Source organism: Bombus huntii, chromosome 1 (genome assembly GCF_024542735.1).
Source record: "Bombus huntii isolate Logan2020A chromosome 1, iyBomHunt1.1, whole genome shotgun sequence".
NCBI classification, from domain to species: Eukaryota; Metazoa; Arthropoda; class Insecta; order Hymenoptera; family Apidae; genus Bombus; species Bombus huntii.
The window spans coordinates 15,259,003-15,275,574 of record NC_066238.1 but is presented as its reverse complement, the minus strand read 5'-3'; the positions used below and the strand labels follow the sequence as shown (position 1 = coordinate 15,275,574).

The window sequence follows — 16,572 nt, the reverse complement described above, 5'->3', positions numbered from 1 at the left end:
TTTCTCTAGATTTTTCATTCATATCGATATGATATGATGACGGTAAATATTAATCTGATCTAAAACTTTAATTGCAACATTCACGTATGTATCGTAAACAAAAGATTGAGAGAGATATTTTTTATATGACCCAAGAAACTTATTTGCAGTAGAGATTATTTCTGATCATATTAAAACCCACAATTTTCTCTTTAATAATTTTGCTATATAATTAAAAAGAATAAAAACATTTTCAACGGACATACTAAATTAAACGTTGATGTTTGATAAACATACACATGAAAGCATCTTCCACAATAATCTTTATTTACTGTTTCCTTTGTTGACAAATATTTAATTTTTCATTACTTTTTTCCTTACCTTTTAATCTTGATGTATAACTAAGCTTTGATTTATCAAAATCTAATACCATAACACCTAAATCACCGCTGTATCTATTTTTAGCTATCTACAAATATATGTACACCTTCAGATAATTAATTTTCTTTGTTATACATATTTTGTTTTTATATACATACTTGCAAATATTTTTTGCCCCGAAGAGTGTTGAGTCTATTATCTTGAATAATAAGCACGTTATCTGCCTCTTGACTTGCTTTTGCACTCCCAAAAATTGATGAAGTTGTTAATTCTTCGTCGGAACGTTCTTTTCGCGGATGTATTATCATGGTTACATGACAATTGTACATGGTAGCAAAATTTCTAAATTTCCCTACTATTTCATCTTGTTTCCAAAACCTAGAGTATAACTTTATTATTTTAAATGAGTGAAAAACATGTCTTACGTGGATGTTATTCTATAATACCTATCCATGTATTTCGAATCATTACATGTTCCCATCATAAACTGAACGTTATCAATTACGACATGAGCTATGTCGTGTATGTATGTTGCATGTTCAACTGCCTATAATAAAAAAATATCATAATTTCCAATTTGGATAAAGAAAATCAATTTGTACAATTATATTTATACTCACATCCATTACTACTTTGATGTTTTGTTGGCCATGAAATGTCATAAAATAAATTGGCAACTTTTCAAACGCATTTGCATATGAATCAAAATTTTCGAGGTTTTCATCTAAAGGTACTCCTGCCATTTGTTGTAGCATTGTTCTTGCTAATCGTGCATTTCTTATTTCAAAACTGCCCCATAAAGTATTAACACCTTGCATTGCCAAATCTAAGGAATATTCACTCATAAAGGTTGTCTTACCACATCCTGGTAGGGACAAAACATTCACTTATACAAAAATATTATAGTAAAGATCGGATTTATAAATATTACATTATACATATATTACCAGTTGGGCCAGTCAATACAGTGAATTCACCTCTTCTATGACCTTTCAATATACGATTTAAAGTTGAATATCGCTTCCATTTTACTCCTTGTACTTTATCATTGTTTTGCAAATCGCATAAAATTTCTTCTTTAAGGTCTTGAAAGGTAATTATACTTTTGTGCCATAGAGGTTGAGCATTTCCAAGAATATTGTTGAGATTATAATTCATTTCGGCAGCCAATTTTGGTCGAGGTTGTGAGTCTGTTGGTCTGATGAAATAACATCGCTTTTCATTAAATTTTTTTGCAAACTGTTTAGCAGTATACCAACTTATTTCATCATTCCCAAACCATAAAATTAATTTTTTAAAAGATTCCATGTATGGTAATAATTGTTGAGGTAGATTCTTTAGATTATATGGGAGACATATAATTAAACTTGCAGATTTCTTTGATATTAAAGCTAGCAAATCATCTATCGTTCCTACAATTACAGCACTATTATCATTTTTACTATGGTATTGTTTGTATTGTATACATCCACTAACACCAGAGACAGGAACTGTTTTTTCTTTTTCTGGATTGATTGAATGTGTTTTATATCCAACTATAGAATTGTTTAGTCCTACTAATGGAAAATATAATACATTGGTGGCCTTGTTGTAGAAACAGTTTAGCTGAGACAGGACTTCTTGTGAAATGTGCTACAAAAAAGTTATTTAAAATATCGTTATAACTAGGAATATTTGGTAATTTACTTTATTTTATTACAGGAAATGAAAAATTGTTGAGAACAGTTTTATATTCTTCAGCAGATAAATCTTTAATGCTTTGGCAATCATTTATTACATCTTTCCAAGTCCGTTGAAAATTTTCGTTCACACATCTATCTTTTAACATATTGAATTCATTGACATTTTCATCTGACTTTTGTATTGATAATAATCTCTCTAATATATTCCAAGAACCCATAGAATTACATTTGTCACACATAAAAAGACCTATGATAAAATTTTTTAACTACTTACTTGGAATTTTACCATAAAATTAGTTTCATAACTTTAAAATTCACATACCTGTTGTTTTATTTACATAAAGCTTTGACTTTCTTTTTGTATTGCTACATATAGGACAGTCTGTTATAATGCATGTGTATCCTTCTATAATATTTGAACATTGTTGCTTGAGAAAGTGTTTTAAATGTGATACAGACATATTCAATAAAGAGTTTCCACTGTTTATATGTAAATGCTGCTTATTGTAATATTTAATACATTCTCTTTTTCTAATACAAGTACACAATAACTTAAACATTTTAAACATACAAAACTAACTACTTACTAAGTATTTCCCGAAATAGAAAGTAAAACTTATATCAACTAGTTGCTTTTTTTATTATGTCCATCTGTGCATAAAATTTATAATTTATATTTGTGAAGAACAAAATTAATCATACAAATTATTTTAAGTAATTGTCAACATTAATAAAAATTTATAACTTGAAATTTTGATTGTAAAAAATGTATGAAATTTCTTTATTATTTGAATAATATAAATTTAAACTCTGATTATAAGAGAAAGAGGAATATAAAATATTTAATATTTTTTAAATATTACATTAGCATATTCTTATATTAATATTTTTTTGTTTTATTTACTTTCTATCTGTATTTCATTTTTTAATGATTATATATGCTTTCGTATATGTAAAATTGCATACACTTATGAATTTGTTGTTTATTTCAAGACAATATACAATACACGTGCTTACTGAAGCATGCAGAGACATCTAACGGGAAAATAACGAAATGTCTATGAAAAATACTACATATATGTATAAAATATGTATAAAACCATTGTTTGAATTCATAAAGGATGTAACACAACCTCTAATTTGTCTCAGTTCAGATAACATAAGATCTGACAACTATGTTTATGTTTGTTATATTTTTGTTTATCATTGTATGATGATCATCAACAAGAAAATGTATTTAAATATATATGCGTATATATGTATACATTTTTTCTACCCTTTGCTACTACTTGTATTAGGATATGCATCACGTGTTAATATCTGAAATACTTAGTTTGATATTTGAAATATTTCAGTTTCTTGTTGTGTGTCGTGTGCGTGTGCGTGTCGTGTGCGTCTGCGGAGGTGTGTTTCTGCGCGTGCGTACATTTGTGCCTCCTTTTCGTTCTTAAATAATACTAAACCATATTTAACTAATTACAAAGAGTGTATTTCTTATACATATTTTATTCTGTGGCAGAATATTGTTTTATTGAATATGCTATTAGGAATGTAAAAGCTTATTGTATTTCTTTAACATTAAATTGTTTATTACAATGAAATGCGCGTAACGGTGTATAGAATTCTATGATATATAAGAGGAGAAAGTTTGTTTTACATTTATGAATTAAAGTATTAGTTTCTTTTCAAATATCCTATACTAAATCAAACAAAGAAAAATACTGTACGTGTGAAATCAATTACAATTAAAATGTAATCTTTTTAAAAGTATTTATTTGTTATACTTCATTACATATATTAAAGTAAAACTTTATTAACAATTAAATTTTCCTACAACAATTACATTCTTTGATATAAATTTCATTCAAATGTTGATGTAATATCAATTTGAACTTTTAAAATACATGAACAATAGATGACAATAGATAACTTATATCAATGATAGATAATATCCTTCTATGATGATCCATTGTCCTCGATAGGAGAGTTATAAAATGAGAGTTTAACTTCTTGCCTATGAATAAAACAAAATAATATAAATGTATGTTCTTTGTAGGTTAAATAAAAAGAAGAATTAATGTATGATATATAGTATTAAATTTAAAATTAATATAACAGGATAATCTTGTTTTGTATCATTTTTCAAGGTTTAAGGTGTTAATTCAGACCTTTTAAGATTAAGAACTACTGGTATTCATTTTGATATTACCTTTCAGTAGTATCGTTAGTTGCATTATCCGCATCCGTTAATATACCAATTTCATATACCATTGCTTTTATGACATATCTGTGGTATAAGAATAAAAGAAAGAGAGTAAGTAGAAATTAAATAAATAAGTATAAATACATGCAAAGAATTCTTAATATTATATGTAAAATATTCTTACAAGTCATCACCAACTGGATTATTTGATGTAATATTCGTTAACATAGTAGTTGTTGCATTATAACTCGTATCAGACACACATGACGTTAACTGTACAGATATACAAAATAAAAACAATGATAAGTACAATATTTGAGAAGTTTTAGAGCCTCGATTGGTTTCACTGTTACACAACATTTTTAACAGCACCTTCGTATTTCGAGCAAGAACTTTTATAGTGAATGTTAGAGCCTTGTTAGCACCACCCCCTCTACTAAAGTTATGACTACAAGATACGTCATGATATATATTTTCATCTTGTTCATAAGTAAGAGTGGAAAATTTGTAAGACAAAATTCCTCATAAATCATGAACTTGAACCATATACATGTATGTACATGAAATATAACAGATATTTAGTATTTGTGCATTTGAAAATAAATGGAAAACAAGGGTCAATTTAAATAAAATCATAAAAATATTACTTTACAGGATAGATTATAAGAAAAATTTATACACAAATTATCAATTATAATAATCTAATTAAATATTTAAAAATGTAGTTTCTGTACAAGTTATGGATTTCTTGTATGAATGATGAAAAATATATTTTTAGCAATTATATGATCATTTAGTTATTAATTTTTAATATTAATTCAATATATTATCTTTTTAATATATATTATAAAAAAAATTATTTTTACATTCATAATTATATTAAACGAATATTTATTGTATGTGAATAGAACAAAGCATATGGAATATTCTTATAGCAAGTTGCAATGTAATGTAAGTTTCCATACTTATTAAATTAACACTTGGATGTAAATAAAGTGCTTTATGCAGTGCATATTATAGATACATATTTGAATTGTCAAAGAAATAAATTTGTTTAAAAATAATAAAGTATAAAATTAAAATAGAATTTCTAATATTTATTTCATTGCAGACTCAATTTTTAATATTCAGATTTATTCATATTCAAATATAAATGATGATAAATGTGTACTCATTATGTGGTAACATTATTCAGCATTTAAAAAATATATTTAGCTGTTCTTTGCTTTTAGAAATATATCAAAGTATTTGATTAGAAAAAGGGATGAATTTCTATTTAGAGTAGAAGAGACAAAAGAAAAAGAAAATTTTATTGAAAGAAAGAAGGCGGAGGTGTTGTAGGAATAAGTGGAATGTGGAATGCGTGAATTAGTATAATATAAACCAAGTCCATTTCACAGCAGGCGAGGCCGAAATAAATAAATAAAAAATAACCAAAGATATTTGATTTAAAAATATCACATTTAGTAAATGCTTTATATAAAATACAAAGTAATATTCGAATAAATAGTATAGTAATAGTAAATAGTATATAATAATAGTATATAAATAGTATATAAATAGTAGTAAATCGAAGTAATATCGAAAAAATCGATATACAGATTTCAAATTACATTTATACATCTTGATTATGTTTGAATTTTCTAACAAATTACATATCTTTAAAATAGAAGCAATGAAAATAAATATATTACAAAAAGAACCATGACTTTTAATGAAATGACTAAATGTTCACGTACATAATTATTTTTATTAGGCGTTTATTTTTCAGATTTGACATTATTAAACTAATCAGTTAACTTGCCATAGATAAAAAAATATAAAAACTGTCAATTATTAGATAAACAAGTTAAATAATGAATTTTAGACATTTAGAATTAGGTATATACATAGATATTAACGGACATTTTCTTTATTAGAGGAAATTTCCTTTATTAGAGGAAATTTCCTTTTTGATATTAGTAAGCAGTTATTATAATTTAAATCCACTTCCATACATATTTCCTCTAAAAATCACATTGTTGTGTTCGTTTAGTGAACTTGGAAGAGTATCATTTAAAATTACCCGCTACTTATGATATACTAAAATGGTGAAAGCACATTGTGCTTAATTTGCCGGAAAAATATTACCCATGCAGTTAAACAAAGTTGTATATAAGGAATGATGTATAATGTTTGAAAGTAGTCTATTGTTATCTTATTGTATTAAATAGTATCAACTATTGTTGGACAGGCAATCAGTCATTATTGTTAACATAATATATGAAAGCTTTTCCCTGGTTACTCATTTACTTTATTGGCTATGATTTTTAAACTCTTCAGTTAGGTTATACGGAAAGTATACAAATAATCTATTAATTTTATTAATGATACGTAATTCGGTATAAATTATGAGAATGTCTAGAGGAAACGAGGAGGAAGAATTAAAAATGTTGCAAGAATTGGTAAGTACTTAAGTTTAAAAATTACATAGCTATTAATCATTATACCTAATCATTATTCTATGTTTCTAGTTGCTGTTTAAAAATAATATTTATGATAAGATTACATTTTATTAAGAGAAATTTAATAATTTTTATATAAAATCAGGATAAATATTTACTTATAAATCGTAGGTTCCTAACGCCACACCAGAATCATTGCGAATTTTTCGAGACTGTATGAAAAGAGATGCTTTTTATAATGCTTCACTTCCTTATGGGATTTTATCCGCAGCAGCTGCATATATATTGATCCCTAAGACACCAGGAATGCTAAAACCTATTGTAACAACTGTTATAGGTGTAACAATGTCCTTCGTTGGAAAACTATTTTATACACCAAAATGTTATCATAAAGCATTCGGTAATAGCATCGATCCATTTCCAAGGTGTTGCTTTTTTTTGTTTTGTGTAGAATTATATAATATATTGGCTTTTCATAATGGGTCAGTAAAACTAGTTATATAAACTATATTTAGGAAGCAATTACATCAAGGTGGCAATGTTAATCGACAAGAACAACAGAGTAAATATCTTGTATCTTCCGTTGATAATTTACAGGAAGAAAAACCAGTCTGGGATAATATTGATACCCAATTTGAGAGCTATCGTAAGTTTGTTAAGGGAATAATTGATAATCTTTCGATGGTTAAATTAAGTTTATGAATTATGTTTCAAGCAAATGAATTCGATGATATAAGTGGTAATTTACAAGAAGAGTCAACAAATGAGCAACAAGGAAAGAAGCGTGTGACATATGATGACTTATGGATGCAGCACAGAGAACAACAAATGAGGAGCCAGTATAGTGATATTCAAAAGTAAACTTTTTTTGTTTAGTAGCCATTAAATTTAGGTTCTATATGCATAAACTTCTCTTCAATTTTATAAAAAAATAACTGTTTCATTTTATGGAATATAATTTCATTTACAGTTACTTCTCCACAAATAACACAAGGAGAGAGCCAGTTCAAAGGCAACAGACAAGGCATTCACAAAAATCAGCAGTTCCTGAAACAGAATTCGATGAGAAAGAAACGTGGAATTGAAGCCAAGAATTGAAACGTATTTTCGAATACATATGGTTATGGGCAATTGTCGCATAATAAGAAATTTTGATAGTAATAAAGATAGCAATAAAGTTATAAATGTTGAAATTCTTAGAATGCTAACATTTTTTAAATATATCATGCACGCTTTCCTTTTTTGGGTATTAAAAAGTGACATATAGGCTTGAAATAAAAACTTACAATTTATTAAAACAATGTGGAGCAATTATATGGAGAATCAAATAAGACATTGCAAGCTTAAAATGTGATAGTATCTGCTATAAAAATATACTTGAAATATGATATTATGTGAAAAGTACTATGTATAAATATAAGTATGTACTTAACTCAATGAAAGTAAAAAAGTGTTTCATGTGCATTTCTGGAGGCCATAACAAGACAATTTCGTGATGATTTTCTTATCTCTTTGGTAAATTATTGTTATCTTTCTTTACATTTAACGTTACTGGATTTGATACAATATTTACTAGTCTTTTGTCCGCGATGTTACTACCTTTTTTATCGACAATGACTGACACCAAACCTATCACATTTACACTTTCTTGCATGCATAAGTTCCTTTCCTTTTCATTATAGTGTATTAATACCTCTGTGAGCGTATTGTTGCATACATATATATAAAAATATATATATACATATATGAACGTTCTAATTTTAACACGTTCGTATTCCTAGCTAGAATTATTCATTTGTTATGAGTTTTAGCTTAAAAGATCATATTTACGCAATATTTACGGTCCGAAAGAGAATGATATTCTGACACTTGAATGTACACATACATATATTATGTATACATTATACATGTACTACCTGTCATTCACTTATAGCTTTCTGTTCTATTATCAAATTTCATCTTTCCCGACAGCATAAAGAAATTAAAGAGAATAAGTAACGGATGATGAATTGTATTTGGATTATCCCGATAAATGTAGGTAAAACATGTTTGTTGTTCTTTTATGCCAGAAGACGATCATTGAACACATACGATGTATTTGACTAAGATAAATATAATGCATGGGAATTTAGGAATAATATTGCTTTATATATATAATTATATAATAATATATAAAGCAATATTATTCCTATATATAGTATATTCAGTATATATATATATATAATATAACATTACCTGGCATAAAGTGTGGATATCACGCTTTCCACGCCTGTAGCTGGAAATTTTGTAGGTTGCTTTTGCATATCGAGACAATAGATATAAATAAGACGAAAGATAAGTACAAGAACTAATTTAACTATCTAGTATGAAATCATTTGACGGTCACGTCATAATAAATGGCAATTCCAACATGGTCAACATAGTTGCAGAAACGAACAACAGTAAAGTGATTATCGAATCTACGATATTTATCCCTTCTTATTGTGAAACGCATAGAATATAGCTGATTATTACATATAACGATAGTATATGTGCTCTATCAGACGAACAATAAACGACTGATCGAATAAACGAATTGAAATCTCGTCTTTATCCTTACTGTTAGTACTAATTCTTTCTTATATGTACGGTTTATAAGTGGCAATACACTTGCGTTATGAAGTTGAAGAAAAAAATGATACATTTTTAAATATATTCGATCTGTAATGTTGGAGGGTTATTCGACTTAAAAATTTGTCGCTAAAATTAGGATCTTTTCATTTGTTCGCAAGAGATTAAGCACCCGATAGGAAATCTTTAATACATGGTAAGAACTAAATGACAGAATATAGATAATTGAATCAGATCTTTTTGTGATACGTTATTTACGTTAATTAATTATATTTACCATAAGAAACGTGGATTTATAGCTCGCAATACTCGATATAAGCAATAAGGAATAAAGCGATTATATTACAATAACTAACTGCTATTTTTCTAGCAGTAAGAACACAGTTAATTACCAGAAGCTAAATACGATACGATAATCGGAAAGGAAAGAAAGATGTTTTTTCGAAGAAATGTGGAAAATATTTGTCAAAGGAAGTAAGAAAAATCGTCTTTCGAGATTTCGATATAAATCGTAAGACATTATAGGTGAGGGTCAATGAATCGAAACGTTTATCGGTAGTCGCTTGATACGCGTTAATCTGACCGAGAAGTTGCAGAAATCCACGGGGAGTCGCGCAAAGAGGGCCGCGCGTACAGCCAGCCATTGGCTATCGAAGGCGACCAATGGGCGAGTACTCCCATTCATAAGTAGCGTCGCTTCCGTCCTGATACTCTTGATAGTAGGGGGTCTTGTCTGTGATGCAATACGAATTCTAGCTGTATGTATATGTACATACTTACATGTATAAATATACGTAGTACGTAGCTGCTTCCATGATCCTGCGGACTGACCCTTGACTCCCGACTCTCGACTCGCTCGTTCCTTCATCCTACCATATTTTCTTTTCTCCTGCTGCCACATTTCTTACTCCGTAAGCAAGTATACACATACTTATATACTTGCTTACTTAAGTACTTTGTCGTTTTCAACAGCTATTTCGACAGGATCTCGCTAGTTTGTCTTCGACAAAACTATACCAGACTCATGTAACGATGGCCGTGAATCGTTATGATTTGTTGGAAGATCGGAGCAATTGAATAGCATAGAAAGATCGTGGAAAGATCATCGAAACATATTTCTACGCAAAAGTTATACCTTTGTTGTCTTATATATCTGCGATCCATTTACTTGTTCGTTTCGTGTAGAGTTCACGCGTTTCACCAACTAGTGTATAAATACGTATGTGATTCGCCGAGGACCGGAGAAAGGACGAAGAACGGGATGAAACACGAACAACGGGACGGAAGTTAATTTGTGATTAACAAGAATACATATACACAGAGCGCTGACATATACGTATTATATACAAGAGAAATAATATCGACATTATCGAAAAAAAAGCAAGGAGAAATTTCATTTGGTAAGATTCTGTCGCACGTTGGTTGAGCTGAACCGAATGTTCGATTTCGTACATTACCTAGTTGATTGTGACTTAAAGACGAAGGAATTACGATACAGAGGAGACGCGGTTCCCGGTTGTGATTCACGTGTCTGCTCGGTTTAAATGATCGCGCGTAGAAAGGGGAGTCATGCAGGTGCAGGTCATGTGAAATATTTGCACTTTGTCGTAATTTGCGTAACCCGTTGCATATATAATAAATCCGCAAAGCTAAAGCGCCACGATAGAAAATCGTTTCACAATCTAAAGAGAAAGGGAATCTCTGGTTCCGTGGGAGGGGAGAGATTCGAGATGCCTGTTGTTGCATATAAGTATCACCTACAGACATATCTCGCCTTGTCCTCTTCATCAAAATCGATGGAGTTGCAAGTTTACCGGTCGAACATACGACATTTTTCTTCATTACCCCCAACCGATCGATACTTTTTATTGCCGAAGATGTCGGTACATAGATACTCTTTTCTCCAAGAAACGAATGGATCAGGCCGGTCGATAGGAAAAGAACGTTTCTCATCTTTGTTCGTTGTGAAATTCATCAGACTCGGATTCATATGTATTTTTTGCAGAGATGGTGTTTGGCGAAGATTATCTATTATCCGCGTATTTACGGGCGACGGATAATATACGAAAGACGACGTAGAGACGAGACACGACGCGTCGCGTCGAGACACGTTAGTAGTCGTAATACGATGACGTCAGACGAGCGTTGGCGGAATGGCTATGGCCGTTCCCGTTCTCTAACGAGGAAGATCGAGAGAAGGAGATGGAGACGACGAAGGATCGCGCGACTACCAGCGCAACGGGACTCGAACAAATAAAAGAACAATTTCTTTGTCATGTATCCGCGTCGACTTAAAGACCTAGCATTGTCCCAACTTTGAAATCGAAGTCGCGTTCGAACAAGACACGGAGATCCTTGACGAAGGAATCAGACTGAAGAATCAGAATTTACATAGGTACCGGCGATTAAATGCAATCGTCACGATATCAAATCGGTACGAAAATATCAACTACGATCAAGACAAGTGAATTTGATTCTGTCTCGTTTCGTATATTACCAGAATACTATATATATATATCATAATCGAACGTCTCGACGCGTCATCGCCGAGATAAGGACTATCAAAATCGTTGAAAGTAGAAGTTTTCCGCTACTTCTTGGTAATAAATCGTGCCGTTTGATCAAGGTGACACGGAGAACGAGAGCGCGCGCGATTTTTTGCGCAAGCCGAAGAATGAGAGAAAACGCGAAACAGCAAAGAGGGCGGTTACGTGTAAGGATGTAGAGTGTAGAGAGTCAGTGAGCTAAGCTAGACAGCTGGGATCAGTCGCGCTTTGGGCGTGAGCCAGTCATAAGCAAAAGGCAGAGAGGTTGATACGAGGGTAAAGAAACAGGGAAAACGAGCGAGCGAGCGAGTTGACGAGGAAAACAGAGATCGAGCGTCGTTGGTGCCGGAGCGGGGTGGGGTAGAGATAGAGAGCGTGAGCGAGAGGAGGAGAGAGCCAGGAGCATGGTCTGTGGACTGTGGAGGGCTGCGTTCACCGGGCAGTTACTCCGGAACCGTTGCCTTGACGACACGCATCCGCGCATGCGCGTATGCAACGCTACGGGTGCACCACGATCGCGTCACGAGCACCAGTTGCGTTCGCCACCCTCACTTTCCTCGCTATTACAAACTTTTCTCCACCTCTGTTGTTATCGTCCGGCCCGCTGGAACCACCGCTACCATTATATCCGTTACACCGCTAGTGTCTCGCAACCATTGCTCGTTGTCTTGCCCGCTGCCATTGTTCTTCCTTCCGTTGTCATCGTTGTTACTGTTGCTACCACCACCCACCATCGCGTCACCACCACCTCCACCACCACTGGCACCACTCTACCGCGTTACAGGTTGCCACTTTTGATGCTGTTATCGTCGTTTCCCGGTCTCTCGTTATCTTCCTCGTTATCATTCGCATCTTCCGTGATCAATTAATTCATTCAGCGATATTCTACGATTTTCCTATTCTCATTCTCAGCCTCTTTCAACGTTAGCGTTCTTTTTTTCTCGTAATTGCACGAGCAAAGAAAGATATTACTCGAAGGGAGAGCACCCTGTATTCGTATTAACCGAAGGGCATGCGTACCGTTCCGAACAGAGAACGTTGTTTACACATGTCTATGCGTGTTTTATTACGTCGCACCGTCGTCGCGGTCGTCGTTGCGTTTTCTTTGAATAGTTCGACACGGATAGTTTAGAAGCTACTAGGTACCTACTGTTCCATTTCGAGATTACCCTCTACCTTCCGGTGATTGCATAGCTCGACCTTCGATTCCTCCATTTCACCGTTTTCTCCTTCCCCAGCTGCGCCGCCGCCACCACTACCACCACCTTCGTCGTTACCACCACTTCCGTCACCTCCACCATTTCCACCACCATCACCACCTCCGCTACTACCACCTCCAGCTTCATCTCCACCTCCATTTCCTCCTCCTGCCGATTTTCCCTCTCCTATTCTATCGCATTCTCCACCTCTTCCTGTTCCTTCTGCGCGGTTCGCGCATACCCTTACTACGAGCGGCTGGCTGTCATGCGTCGACGGTGCTTCTGATAAGGCGCGACCGTATCGGACCGTTCTTGTCGATAATCCGTGATCGACTCGTCAACGTTCTGTTTGCTCACGGTTTGCGTCGACTCTTTCGTATCAAACCGCTTGATTTCAGTGATTTTACGGTGAGACCGTGAAATTTTTCACGAGGCAAATTCTCCGATAGTTTCTGCTAGTCGACTGGTTCGCGGGACAAGCAGCGTAGAAATTTACTCTACGAGCGTTGCCCGATCGATTCGCAACGTCGATGCTCTATTTATCGTTTCGTGCAACGCTGTCGTCCGATCGTTCATCGTACGTTCCTCAAATTTCGACCAACGATCGAGTGTGTCGCTGTCACAGCGATAGGAAGAATCGGAAAACTAAGACGGAGAAAAGGTGGTTTGAGAAAGAAGCAAGGGAAAATCGAAAAGTGAGAAGACACCCCTGGGTGATCGATTCGGCTGTTGATGTATGGTGACCGTGACCGAGAGCGGGACCGGGACCGGGACCGTGACTGTAACCGTAATTGTGACTGTGACGTCAAATTTTGGTGTATTTCGATCGAAAAGGAAAATACAACTGGCTGGTGTTGATCGATGTTTCAGCGTGAACACGTTACAGCGAACGATCGTAAGAATATTAGCGATAGTTAGTGGAGGAACCACGAGTGCACTGCCGTTCGATGTTTTGCTGTCGTCGCGAAACCTGCCGCTGTACTTTAACGTTGGAAAAAGCAGCGGCAGGTCGTCGTCGTTTTCGTTTGAGTTTCTTTCGGAGAGCATGATGCGATATTATATAGCAAACTGTGGAAACTCGAGCCGAATCGATTCGTCAACATAGTGCACACGATAGCAGAACGAAAGGTCAGGCCGTACCTACGACCGGAGAAACCAGAAGGAAGAGAAAGAAAGCAAGTGGGATTAGTCGCGTGTAGTTAATTCGAAGAAAACAATCGGCGAAAACATGGAATTCCTTTGGACAACTCGACACGATTACTCGTTGCTCCTGGAACGCGCCGCATTTGCTCTCTACTTTCAAATCAAATAAGATTAATACCTTCGCTGTCTTTAATTAAAAAAGGTTACAAAGACGAAGGAGATGATTCTTTGGGAACGTTGAAGTCGACGTTGATCGAGAAACACGATAGACTGGACACGATCTCGCCAAGGGTACCGCGAAAAATGACGTTGCGTGTGATTACTCGAAGCGATTGTCTAACTGTTGGATTCGCGACAGAGGTGAGAAACGGATGATCGTTTTCGATGTAGAACCGATGCGACTCGAATAGCGGTGCGAGTTGCGTTTGCATTTCGTAGGAATAGACGCGATTCACGCGTGTATAGCAGTCGAGGGTGAACCGAAAGGCGATCCGAGATTAATCGCGGAGCATGATCGTCCAGGAGGAAGACGCAAGGTTAACTACGCTAACGCATTTCAAAAGTTTCCGAGCATCGTCGACGACGTCTGACGAGGAACTCTGTCGAGAAATCGGAACGTTGCGGGATAAACGAGAAGAGCGAGTCGCAACGTTTCGTTGATCGGCTGTTTGTTATCGGACGAGAGGAATCAGCACAAAGGAAAGAAACAAGGCGTTTGACCGGCGCATACACGACGGTTTGTTCCCGTGGCTGTTCCTCTCTATGTTGGATCGAATCAGGGCGCAAAGCCGCGCGATCGTCAGGGCGAGAGGTTCCTTGATTCGCTTTAGTGTCGTGGGCACCGAATAATCAACGTCGTTGTCTTCAAGAGAAAGAAAGGAAAATCGACTGATAGCGAGGGAAGCGTGGCGTGACAATAGTTGGTGTTTGTCGGAAGCGAAAGAACGAATAAGAAGTGGAAAAAGGACGTTGATCACGAGGTGGATGGTTAAACCTCGGTAGGTCGCCAATTCGGGAACAGACACAGTTTGGAACCAGAACCAGGACCAGAGTCGGAGCCAAAGCCACAGGAAGAGACGAAGCTTGAGTCAGAGTCTCGAAGTTAGAGTCGGAGTCAGAGTCAGAGTCAGAGTCAGAGTCAGAGTCAGAGTCAGAGTCAGAGTCAGAGTCAGAGTCAGAATTAGAGTCAGAGCCGGAGCAGCAACGTTTCTACGATTCTCCGCCACCACGAATGGACGTGAGCGTGTGCTGCTTGCCCGCCAGTGCCGGCTCGGGGGCCCAGCACCCTCATCCAGCGAGTTTGCCTTCCGGCGGACAGCCGACGATTCAACCACCCTATCAATATGCCGATCAGATAGTACCGGATCGGGGTCAACCCGACGGATTGCCGGTACTCGGTTGTACCGGTCAGGATAACTGGCAGCAGATCTCATCCGCTTCGAACGTCGTTGGTGCTGTCACCGCTGCCGCCGCCACCACCACCACCACCACCTATATCGATTACTCCTGGTTGCAGATGCAGGTGAGACGATCATTTTTTCCCCTCTCCTCCCCTTTCCTTTTCGTTCCTTCCCTTTGCTTCGCTTTGCTATGCTTTGCTTCGATCGCCACGCGGCTCACAATTTTATCATTTTCTAGCTTCTTACTCGATCACCCGCGTCGTTTACAATTCGCTTCGTAACTCTTTTTCCCTGGATCTATTTCGTCGATCGTTTGAAAGAAACGCAGGGCTTAACGATCCTTATCTCATCGAGACGATGAGTCATGGTATCGATGACCGACTCGCGGCGATCGTAACCGTTCGTTGTCTGTCAAAAAACTGTCAACAAACGACGAAGAATCTCGCGGAATTGATCTCGCCCGTGATTAACGAAGAAAGCAACATCGCGATGTGACTGCGGCGATGAGGATACCGCGATCGGATATTTTCGTGGAATACGGTTTTTTCGCTGTGTTTCACTGAACGCCAGGCCGCATTGCCTCGTAAAAGAATACGTGGACGCGTGTTTGCAGATCGATCGTGTCGGAGAAGGAGTACGAGATAGCGTATCGATTCCGAGCCAGCGTTAGATCGTAAAATAATAGAGCGAAGTAATAACGGCCATTACTATTATCTTGGCCCGAGTAATCGTTTTTCCCTTTTAGACGCAGAGCGGTGTTTCCACATAAAGCCGCGCGCGTTGTTGACAGGGCAAATATCCTTTGATACGCCGTCCGTCTGGGACACGCGTCGCACGCCTTTCCACCTTACCGACGAACTCGATGACTGTACGAGTGCTCCCTCCCCGGCTCTTTGCTTCGACCTTCGTCTCACTGCTCTATTTACATAAACCTACGGTTCGACTTGTTTCGCGAATTAGACTATCTCATTAATTTCTACGTTGG

The 16,572-nt window shown here is 35.6% G+C and overlaps 5 protein-coding genes across 13 annotated transcripts in view; 2 read left to right on the top strand and 3 right to left on the bottom strand.

The window, feature by feature from the left end:
• Window positions 1-284: 284 nt before the first annotated feature.
• Window positions 285-3,644, bottom strand: LOC126866131 (mitochondrial DNA helicase). Of its 7 annotated transcripts, XM_050619346.1 has the most exons (9): window positions 3,009-3,644; window positions 2,630-2,693; window positions 2,365-2,448; window positions 2,060-2,289; window positions 1,308-1,992; window positions 981-1,225; window positions 807-907; window positions 519-738; window positions 285-448 (listed from the first exon to the last, which is right to left on the bottom strand). In XM_050619346.1, exons 4-9 carry the CDS (start codon window positions 2,279-2,281, stop codon window positions 308-310), a joined length of 1,614 nt encoding a protein of 537 aa, XP_050475303.1. In that variant the 5' UTR covers window positions 2,282-2,289; window positions 2,365-2,448; window positions 2,630-2,693; window positions 3,009-3,644; the 3' UTR covers window positions 285-307. The 7 variants fall into 7 exon arrangements, with proteins under 7 accessions (XP_050475303.1, XP_050475294.1, XP_050475310.1 ...); XM_050619337.1 differs by lacking the exon at window positions 2,630-2,693; XM_050619353.1 differs by lacking the exons at window positions 2,630-2,693; window positions 3,009-3,644 and adding an exon at window positions 2,947-2,999.
• Window positions 3,645-3,795: 151 nt separating this feature from the next.
• LOC126866254 (uncharacterized) lies at window positions 3,796-5,897 on the bottom strand. Its single transcript, XM_050619594.1, has 3 exons — window positions 4,430-5,897; window positions 4,252-4,329; window positions 3,796-4,056 (listed from the first exon to the last, which is right to left on the bottom strand). Exons 1-3 carry the CDS (start codon window positions 4,603-4,605, stop codon window positions 3,999-4,001), a joined length of 312 nt encoding a protein of 103 aa, XP_050475551.1. The 5' UTR covers window positions 4,606-5,897; the 3' UTR covers window positions 3,796-3,998.
• Window positions 5,898-6,358: 461 nt separating this feature from the next.
• LOC126866219 (uncharacterized) lies at window positions 6,359-7,891 on the top strand. Its single transcript, XM_050619555.1, has 5 exons — window positions 6,359-6,689; window positions 6,861-7,114; window positions 7,205-7,335; window positions 7,405-7,546; window positions 7,660-7,891. The coding sequence occupies exons 1-5, from the start codon at window positions 6,636-6,638 to the stop codon at window positions 7,772-7,774; spliced, it is 696 nt and encodes a 231-aa protein (XP_050475512.1). The 5' UTR covers window positions 6,359-6,635; the 3' UTR covers window positions 7,775-7,891.
• A 4,357-nt stretch (window positions 7,892-12,248) lies between these two features.
• LOC126865988 (putative uncharacterized protein DDB_G0277255) overlaps window positions 12,249-16,572 on the top strand; it is a 45,309-nt gene continuing 40,985 nt past the window's right edge. For 2 of the 3 annotated variants that reach the window (XM_050618998.1, XM_050618992.1), the window contains exon 1: window positions 12,251-15,709. In XM_050618998.1, coding sequence (XP_050474955.1) covers window positions 15,419-15,709 — 291 coding nt within the window. In that variant the 5' untranslated portion in view covers window positions 12,251-15,418. Of the gene's footprint in view, window positions 15,710-16,572 lie in introns of all 3 variants that reach the window. The other variant, XM_050619004.1, reaches the window with a different exon arrangement.
• LOC126868685 (uncharacterized) lies at window positions 12,409-14,147 on the bottom strand. The gene is made up of 3 exons (XM_050624439.1): window positions 14,114-14,147; window positions 13,022-13,326; window positions 12,409-12,615 (listed from the first exon to the last, which is right to left on the bottom strand). The coding sequence occupies exons 1-3, from the start codon at window positions 14,145-14,147 to the stop codon at window positions 12,409-12,411; spliced, it is 546 nt and encodes a 181-aa protein (XP_050480396.1).